We start from the raw sequence: 10,470 nt of genomic DNA on the forward strand, positions 1-10,470 counted from the left end.
ATTCCCCCCGAGCTGCGCATCCTCTTTGTCCTATCCCACTCTATTTGAGGTACACGCAAGAACTTGCCCCGAATCCGCAGTTTCCTCCGCGAATGCCCGCTATAGTGTGTGCTCTTCTTGGCGGACTCATTTTGCCCGTCTGATGTCGAAAACACTGCGCTGCGCCTAATCGTGTATGTTCCCCGTGTGTTAAACGCAACATCAGTTAGAACTTCGTATTTCCACCGTATAACTACAATGGATGGGGGGGGGGTCCTCTCTGCATTATCTGTAACTATATGAAATACCAACTTTACAATGTATATATCTAAGATGTATATGCAAAGCGCTCACGGGAGAATCATTCCCCGATATCTATGACTGAGCCTGCTCAATGTAGTGGGACTGTGAGCAATTCCCACTCAACATCCCAATCCATAAAGCGACTCCTCTTTAATCCATAGGTTTAAGAAGGGACTGCGGATGCTGGAAAATCGAAGGTGCACAAAAATGCTGGAGAAACTCAGCGGGTGCAGCAGCATCTATGGAGCGAAGGAGATAGGCAACGTTTCGAAGGCCCGAAACGATGCCTATCTCCTTCGCTCCATAGATGCTGCTGCACCCGCTGAGTTTCTCCAACATTTTTGTGTACCTTCGATTTTCCAGCATCCGCAGTCCCTTCTTAAACCTATGGATTAAAGAGGAGTAATACTAATTGTGTATTTTACACCAATGCTACTTGATGGGTTTATTTATGTTTGTTTTTTTCCCGCAGAGGCTGGGAATGTATTTGGTACAATAGACGTTACCATGTAGAGCGCTCCGGCCACAACCATTGTGTTCCCATAGATTGTGTTCTCATAGAATCCCTCTGTAATGTTACTTCATGTTGTAAACTCAGCATATCCTTTGCACGATTTCAAGGTGAACTTGTTTTTTTCCCTTTATTATCTTATTTGCAGAGTACTATTCAGTTGTGGTGTGGAAGATTGCAACCTTCACGTGGTCCGCCCTGTTTCGACTAATGCAATCAACTAGACGTGCACAAACAGAAGATCAAATAGAACAAGTTGTCCTACAACTTTAAGCTGTGCATGCCACACGAAAGAAGAAGAAGCTTCAGTTGTGTTGGTGCAAGTGTTAGAATGTCGTTCTTTAAGTAAACCAGGTAGATGTTAAATACCCCACTGATCTATTTCAGAGGCTTTCTCTGAAGAGAGACACAAAATGCTGGAGTAACTAAGCGTGACCGGCAACATCTATGGACAGAAGGAATAGATGACATTTTGGGTTGTGACCCTTCTCCGGACTGTCTTCAACTTTCTGTGAAGTCCCGTTGCTCTTCAGCCTATTTCCTTCGCTCCATAGATGCTGCTGCACCCGCTGAATTTCTCCAGCATTTTTGTGTACCGTTGAATCACACGTCCCTGTTTGTGGAACCTTGCCGTTCACCAATGAACTGCCACTATATCGGAAACAGCGCATTTGGGGAACTTGGGGGAAAGAGATCATTGAGCGAGTGGTCACGTTTAATGGGCATGGCATGGTTCAGATCTGTCCCAAGTCCCGGAGAGATTGGAAACAATGGACGTCTGAAACCGCGACTGATTCGAAAGACAAGAGAAAAAAGCTTTAAGGCGAGTGGAGCAGAATTTGGAGGAGATCTGGGGGCGATTCTTGCTGTAGTGGATGGGTACCTGCATCGCTTGCAGTGGTGGTGCTGGAAACAGATACCATAGTGGCATTTAAGAGACTTTCAGATCGGCACATGGATATATCCCAGGGAATGGCGGAATATGGATCACGGTCAGGCAAAGGAGAATCGTTGAACTTGGCATCAAGTTCAGCAGGTTGTGGGCCGAAGGGCCTGTTCCCGTGCTGTACTCTTCTGTGGTCCAGTGTTCCGTGTAACCTAACAGCAGCCTGGGTTATTTGATAGTAGTTTGTGTGATATTTATAGACAATATTTGTTTTAAAAAGAGTGGGTTCTGTGGCCCGTGCCTTCTCCTCACGATCTCGCTGCATTACAGTCAAATATCGTGTTGATGGACATGACAGGTTTAGGGAGATATGGGCCAAACGCAGGCAGGTGGGACTAGTGTAGATGCGCCAGGTGGTGGTGGCGGTGCGGGCAAATTGGGCCGAAGGGCCTGTTTCCACGCTGCATGACTCTATGGCGCTGTAACTCGAGTCATCAGCAGCGTGTCACTGGTTGAACAATACACTGGTTTAACAAGCCTGCTGCCACCTCCCCTGTCTTCGCCATTGACTTGTGAGGTCTCGCCTCAGCTATCTTTCCCGTTGGCCCCGTTGGGATTGACAAATGGAGAGATGTAAACCAAACGTCTAGCTTCTTATAGCCAGTGTGCGCTCTTTGGCAACAGATCCAGCAGAAATCCAAGGACATTGTGAAAACAAAACTACAGAAATAAGGTCGATTCCAAAAAACGTTTTAGTCACAATGTACAAGCTGAGCCAAATTGTCTAATTTTACACTCGCTGTGGCCTTTTTTTGAAGCTTCACGTCACAGGAGTGGATTCCACTTCCATTCGACTTCGAACTTCTGAGAGAATCTGATCTCCAACGATAATGAAAGGGGCCATTAGTCTGACACTACACAATGTCAACTCCCGAACTGCAGTATGCCTATCAAAACAAAAGCTACTTGGGGCATCGCTTCAACCTTCCGCAGATTTTATAAACAAATCGGTTTATTTATACGCTTTAAAAATGTTTTATTTCCCAGAAAAAATATCCTCCGATCAATTAAACAAAAACACGAAGTACAAAAATAAATACTTCACTGCTAAACATTTACAAATTGCTGGTGAGTCCTCAGCTGGAATGTTGTGCCCAGCGTTGCAACGACGCTTTCGGGTGGATGCAGAGGTTTAGAATGGTAGACACAAAATGCTGGAGTAACTCAGCGGGACAGGCAGCATCTCTGGAGAGAAGGAATGGGCGACGTTTCGGGTCGAGGGTCTGGACCCGAAAAGTCACCCATTTCTTCTCTCCAGAGATGCTGCCTGTCCGCTGAGTTGCTCCAGCATTTTTTGTCTCTCTTCGGGTTAAACCAGCATCTGCAGTTCCTTCCTGCACATTCGCTCCAATGGTACCGGACACTTCAGAGACACTTCAGTTACTTGTAGACATCAGCGCAGAGAATGATGAAGTACACAATAATACAAGAAAGTGTGAACAGGGACAGGCTACTTAGCCCCTCACGCCTGCATCGCCATTCTCCATTTACCTCCTCTTTAAATAGCTCCAATGATCTAGCCTTCCCAACCCACCACGATGGAGATTCCTTGCAGCTAAGACCCTCTCCGCAGTAAGTGCCATCAACAGAGGACAACGTTTTCAAATTAACAAGTGAATCCCAGGCAGCATGGGAACCATTTTGGAAACAAGGAACTGCAGATGCTGGCTTACAAAAGAGTGCAGGAGTATCTCAATGGGAAAGACAGCATCCCAGGAGAACGCGGATAGGCAACGTTTCGGCTTTATGGGAACCAATACTTCCACTCAGCAGACTATTGTGATGTAGATTGCAAGCCAGAAAAGGTAGTGGAAGCTGATTCAGTTAGAACTTTTCAAAGGGAATTTAATAAATATATGAAATACTTGAAAAAAAAACTTGAAAATGCCGAACAATGTGAAAGGGGTCGATGAACGAGCCTAATTAGATGGCAGCTTCAATGGGGTAGCAGAAATATGATGGATGGAACCCTACCCATGTGCACAGAAAGGATGAATATGTTGCTGTCTTGGGGTGTAACGAATAAATCCAATGCTTTACATTAATTTTGCATGTTGTCCCTGTCAATGGCGCAGTCTAACTCGGGGACGTGGCACTCTAGAATTCCCATTCCATTGAAACTTACATTGAAGGGCTGGATAGGGTGCATGTGCAGAGGGCGATTCCACTAGTGAGAGAGTGGAGAATCAAAGGGCGATCCGAAACACCACCCATCCCTTTTCTCCAGAGATGCTGCCTGACCCGCCGAGTTACTCCAGCACTGTGTGTCTATCTTCGGTATAAACACCATCTGCAGTTACTTTCTACGCAAAATGGCTCACTTTGCCTGAACGTGAGAACAAAATTGCAGATGTTGAGAATCAGAAATATAAACAGAGAATGCGGGAAAGACTCGGCGGGTCGGGTAGCCACGGTGGAGAAAGAAACTGAGTTCATATTTGAGGTTCGTGAAAACTATACATTGAAGAAGGTTCTTGACGAGAGACGTAACCCATTTCTTCTATCCAGAGATGCCGCCTGTCCCGCTCAGTTACTCCAGCATGTTGTGTCTATTCCGAAAGAGAAATTAAACAGAAATTGAAAGTCTTTTTTTTTCAAGAAAAAAATCCAAAAGCTGGAAATCAGTAGTGAAAACTGAGGCAGTTTTATTGTTTAGTACAGATATGTAAAGTGAGAGCCAAACACCGTGAGTGTGAGTCTGATCGGTACAAAGCAACGGTTCAGGCGGGCAATGCTGGGTTGATTATCACTGATCTGAAAGGGGAGTCGCTCGAAGGTATCCACGGTTTCACTATCCACAGACCTGCTGCGTATCTGCAACATGTCCAACTCTGGCTGAAGTGAGGCTTCCGTTCAGGGAAAAAGTCAGGGAACTTGAGACGTTACGCTTATTTTAGCGGATTTCACTGTGAAGAAAAATCAAATGGCAGAGTTTTGTTTTTTCCATTCGATCTGTTTCCCCGCCCTCCCCCGACACAGTATACCTCCAGAAACTTTGTAACGCCATTCGCAGGAATGATACCGATTTCAGAAGGAACCCGGGAGTACAACCTGGACAATGCGCATATCCACCGTGATGCTGAGTCAAGGCGAGAAGCTTTAAATTGCTAAGTAAGGATGCTGACGTCAGATTCAATTAGTTGTTAACGCTGAAACAACAATATTTTTTCTGGTCATCCAAACGTTGAGGAATTTGAACCTCGGGAGGATTATCCCGTCCAAATATTTAAAGAATGACTCGGGTGCCGCACATAGACATTTAACCTGACGCTCACTGGTTAACCTAAGGCCAATTTCATGCTGAAAAACTCAAAGCAAAGAATCAAAGGTGGAGTTCTAATGGCTGAAGTATGTCCCCGACCTGAAACGTCGCCTAACACCGATGCTGCACGACCCGTTGAGTCACCCGAGCCCTTTCAGTTTTACGGTGGAGTTCTAATAATGACCTCAGATATGGAGCATGAACGGATATAGATAGCAGTTTCCAGTTGATACATGCTCGCCTTAATGGTGATAATCAGATGCAGTGCCGCGGGCGGGCTGCATCTTTTTGGGGTATCACGCTTGGGTGAACGGTGCTCCAGGAGTGAACATCCTAGGGCATTATTGAAAGAAGGCTGGACGTTTAGAAGAAGTGGAGACGAGGGACCGCGGATTCTTGTTTACAAAAATAAGACGCAAAATGGTGCAGTAACTCAGCAGGTCAGGCAGCATCTATGGAAAACACGTATAGGTGAAGTTTCGGGTCGAGACCCTTCTTCAGACAAGATATACATTTGACCCGTGGTCTTGCCAAGCACGCCACAAACAGGTCACCCTCCTCATTGTTCTCAGTCGAATTCCCACCAACACACAGCGTTTTCTCACACCGCCTTTCAGTCGTAATTAATTGGATGGGAAGTATTTGTGGTGTTTCTCTGATTTGACGCCACTGTCCAAATAGAGTTGACACAAGAAATTGCAGGTGCTGGAATCCTGAACATAAAACACCACGCGCTGGAGTAATCCAGCATCTATGGAGCACATGGAACGTTCCATCACACATCCCGACTTGTAACGTCGTTTGCCCATTCCCTCCCCAGATGCTCCCTCACCCGCTGAGGCATCCCGGCACCATGTGAACTGAAATACGTTATTTTCTTGCATAGGATGGAACTGCAGATGCTGGTTTAAATCGAATATAGACTCAAAAAGCTGGAGTATCTCAGACTCTGAAGAAGGGTCTCGTCATCAATTCCTTCTCTCCAAAGATGCTGCCAGTCCCGCTGAGTTACTCCAGCTTTTTGTGTCTTATTTTTTTGTATAACGCTTCACCCTGATTGTCAAATAACTTGTAACTTGGCCGTGTTATATTTCAGCAATAAATGAGAATTAAAATCCTTAAACGACCTATTATCGTGAAATCGTCATAAAAATAATATCGTTGGTTTTCTGGGAAATGGAATATTTGACCTATGACAGCTCTGAAGATAAAATGGAGATATGAGTAGAACGGGTTGAACATTGTTTAAATCAAAGATGGAGTGTTCATGTATTAGATTACTGACCGAGATTCAAAGAATTTGGCTCTTTCTTAGTTTAGTTTAGTTCGGTGATACAGCGAGCCCACCGAGTCTGCACCGACCAGCGATACCCACACATTAACACAAGCCTACGCACACTAGGGACACTTTACACTTGGTATCTTTGTAGTGTGGGAAGAAACCGAAGATCTGGGAGAGTACCCACACTGTCAAGGGGCCCTGTACAGACAGCACCCGTAGTCGGGATCGAACTCTGGAACTGCGAGCGCTATAAGGCAGCAACTCTACCGCTGCGCCACAAGTGCCGCGCTTAGGTTTCCTCGGTTCAACGGCAATACAAAAGACTGTTCTGGCTGTATGTAGATTAACACTTGCTACTTCTTCCTTGCAGTCCTTTATATCACATGTTAGGACCTCAACTCTTTTAGCAAGCTATCTCATGTAGCTTTGTCCGTAGGCCTGTTGCGGCAGAGAGAATTCGCTGCGGATTGTTGTTCTGCCTTCCTGAATTGTTCCAGTAAATAATGCAAAATGTACAACTGCTTCAAGCTGGTCCGTTTGTTTAGACACAAGACACAGGCAATATTTCCCATTCCACTTCAACGGGGACAACAAAGCGGGCGATTCAGAAAGATAGATACACGTTTCCTAATGTTTCAAGTAAGAAGTAATTTCAGATCAGAAAAATGTAACACAAAAATTCAAACCCCAGGCTTGAATGGAGTGTAAGTAACGGATTTTACATGGGGTTCGCAGTTTCTCATTTTAGGGATTAGTTAATGATAGTGGTCTTTGTGGCGGTTACATAAGAGATGGCTTTTACGATTTGGCGTCCCATTTCTCCCATTGTTCATGTTGAATTTTAAATTAACAGGACATTTCCAGAAATATGTTTGGTCTCTTATTAAAATCGTGTTTGACGCAATATAGACGTCTTAAGGGTCCCAAGAAGAAAATAGCGTACACTGGCATTGTAGAATCTGTTTATTAAGCATTAGACAGAGTGCAAATCAAGCTGTCTTTACTGTAAACGTTGGGCTTTTAGAGAAAGTTGCGCACAGTAGATTAGAATGAAAAACGCGATATAGCTGTCAGCTTCAAGCGACGTCACACCGTTACACATATGAGAATCCGACAGATTTAAATAAACCACAGAAAAAAAAGTTTATAAAAGCCTACGGGGTTGGTTGCGGTGGGGGGTTGGGGTCTAAGATCAGGGATGGAGAGGCATTGAAGGGGATGCGGTCTAATGGCTAACGATTGGTGTGCTAATTGTAACAAATAATAAAATATATTGGTTCTTGAAGGGGAATGACGCCGACTGATGGGCCATGAATGCAGGATATGATATAAGCAATGATATACAACAGTGAATATCCACCGCAGGTCATTCTGTACATTCCTAATCTAACCAAGGCGCGCAAAATGTTCAGATATGCTGTTAGAGGACATGCGTTATTTTTACATGTTAAAACACTATACAGATAATCAATTCACATACAAAAAGGAAAACAAGAAAAGTTCATTATATACATTATATTCCGCGTTACAACCTGTAAACCGGGGTTGTAATGGTCATGCATGTTTTTGGATTGTATATTATCTGGATTAGCAAATATTTGTCTGCAAGTTATGTGCCTAACACTCTTTCATGAAAGCTTTCTAAACCGGTCCAAATGAAAGGGGATTTTGGCTTCTCGTGTGAACGGGTATTTGTTTTAGCCAGCTCTGCCAAGGAGCTGGTTGTATGTTTTGATGGTCATATTTAAGGTTAGTCGATTTTTTTTTTTTTTAAAGACATAAGGCTCATACGGGTCTGTCCACAGCGTATTGACACGGGCTTAGGTTGGACACTTGGTTCTGAACTCCCGGATAACCGAAATTAGCGTGTTGCTTAGCCTTGAGTCTGAGGCTGGCGAGACTGGAGTTACAGGTGTCCCGGTACATATATGGACCAGCACTCGATGCGTAAGGACAGGCGCCACCAGGCATGGCCGAGTTGAGGGAGGGGCCGTTGAGGTTATTCAGATTGCTTAAATTATTCAGGCTGGTCCCGGGCACTCCCGTCACGGCCGAAGGAACCATGGAGGTCGGCATGGTCATCGAGGAGATGGAGCTGGGGGGAGAGAACATGGGCGGCGTGGAGAGGGGACTAACGTTCATCGAGTTGAAGAATTGAAAGCTCTTGGCCGAGAGAGGGCTGGTCGTCAAACTCTTGGTGGCCCAGTTGTTGTAGGAATACCCGGAGTACATTTCATCATAAGGCTGCATGAGTCCGTTAAACTGGGCGCCAAAGCCATGTTTACAAAAATCAGCCTGTTGGTTGCGTTCCCTCTTCCTCCACTTGGCCCTGCGGTTCTTAAACCACACCTGGAACAGAAATACGTTATTAACTGTAGCCTTTCCCAGGTGTGTGTGTGTGTGTGTGTGTGTGTGTGTGTGTGTGTATGTGTGTGTGGGTGTACGTGTGAGTGTTTGTATGTGTCAGTGTGTGCTTGTGTGTGTGTGTATGTGTATGTGTATGTGTATGTGTGTGTGTGTGTGTGTGTGTACGTGTGTGTGTGTGTGTGTGTGTGTGTGTGTGTGTGTGTGTGTGTGTGTGTATGTATGTGTGTGTGTGTGTGTGTGTTGTGTGTGTGTGTGTGTGTGTGTGTGTGTGTGTGTGTGTGTGTGTGTGTGTGTGTGTGTGTGTGTGTGTGTTTGTATGTGTGTGTGTGTATGTGTGTGTGTGTGTGTGTGTGTGTGTGTGTGTGTGTGTGTGTGTGTGTGTGTGTGTGTGTGTGTGTGTGTGTGTGTGTGTATGTGTGTGTCTGTATGTGTGTGTGTCTGTGTGTGTCTGTATGTGTATGTGTGTTTGTGTGTGTGTGTGTGTGTGTGTTTGTGTGTATGTGTGTATGTGTGTGTGTGTGTGTGTGTGTGTGCGTATATGTGTGTGTGTGTACGTGTGTGTGTACGTGTGTGTGTGTTTGTGTGTGTGTGTGTGTGTGTGTGTGTGTGTGTGTGTGTGTGTGTGTGTGTGTGTGTGTGTGTGTGTGTGTGTGTGTGTGTGTGTGTGTGTGTGTGTGTGTGTGTGTGTGTGTGTGGGTGTGTGTATATGTGTGTGTGTGTGTATGTATGTGTATGTTTGTATATGTGTATGTTTGTATATGTGTGTGTGTGTATATATATATGTTTGTATATGTGTGTGTGTGTATATGTGTATGTTTGTATATGTGGGGGTGTGTATATGTGTATGTTTGTATATGTGTATGTTTGTATATGTGTGTGTTGTGTATATGTGTGTGTTTGTATATGTGTGGGTCGTGTATATGTGTGTGTTTGTATATGTGTTTGTGTGTATTTCTGTATCAAGCGCTCGTTAAACAGATTCCTACTTGTTTTTACCCAATGGATGATTATTATTCCCAATGGATATTTACTAACGGCCAACCATTCAGATCTCAACTCTCATCTATCCACACATTACTAACAATTAGTCGATATTTTATTATGCTTTAACAAAAACTGCGTTCATTCAAAATAAAACCCAAACTGAAAATGAATGGCAATGTATAATTCATACATTAAAGACGGGACCTATCATGAAAGGAACATACAATTCGTACCACATTTTTCTTCTTGCATTATATCCCTGCATTTTCTTTTCTTTTCAAGAATTTTGCCAATTTCCTTTGCACGCAAAGATTGAATGGTTTGTCACCTCCGTGCTCCTTGTTCGCAGATCTCTGCTTCAAAACGTAGCTGTTCCCTTATCCCCGCATCTGTCTCTAATTCTACTCAAATCTGCCTTGCAACTTGGTTGTTAAAACAACCTGGTGATATTATGCTGCAACCCGAATAATTTCTCAACTGCGTGACTCCTTGACTGGAATTATCACGGGGTTTTCCTGCAACATATTAATTCTGAAAAAAACTTGGATTTTCACACTCATATATTGACCGCTAGACAGTCAATACACAAAGAAACTAGGGGGGGGGGGGTTATCTCGTTTAAAGCACATAACTGACAACACGTGTCCGGTGTTATTGCTTACAGCAAATCTAAACAGTTACATATATGTGATTGATGAGTAAATGCTTCAGAAAAAAAACGAACATCTAGGTCCGACAAGATATTCACGGCGTTCCCTTTAACGCGGCTATTATTTAACTTATATTATTCTTTATTATATTAAAATATTCTTCTTCTTATATTACTCAACCTTGCG

At 44.1% G+C, this 10,470-nt stretch overlaps 1 protein-coding gene across 5 annotated transcripts in view; it reads right to left on the reverse strand.

The window, feature by feature from the left end:
* Window positions 1–7,233: 7,233 nt before the first annotated feature.
* The window catches only part of pitx3 (paired-like homeodomain 3), a 17,264-nt gene continuing 14,027 nt past the window's right edge, over window positions 7,234–10,470 (reverse strand). For all 5 annotated transcript variants that reach the window (XM_055661790.1, XM_055661791.1, XM_055661789.1 and 2 more), the window contains one exon: window positions 7,234–8,632. In XM_055661790.1, coding sequence (XP_055517765.1) covers window positions 8,069–8,632 — 564 coding nt within the window. In that variant the 3' untranslated portion in view covers window positions 7,234–8,068. The remainder of the gene's footprint in view (window positions 8,633–10,470) is intronic.

This window comes from Leucoraja erinacea, chromosome 34 (genome assembly GCF_028641065.1).
Source record: "Leucoraja erinacea ecotype New England chromosome 34, Leri_hhj_1, whole genome shotgun sequence".
NCBI lineage: Eukaryota > Metazoa > Chordata > Chondrichthyes > Rajiformes > Rajidae > Leucoraja > Leucoraja erinaceus.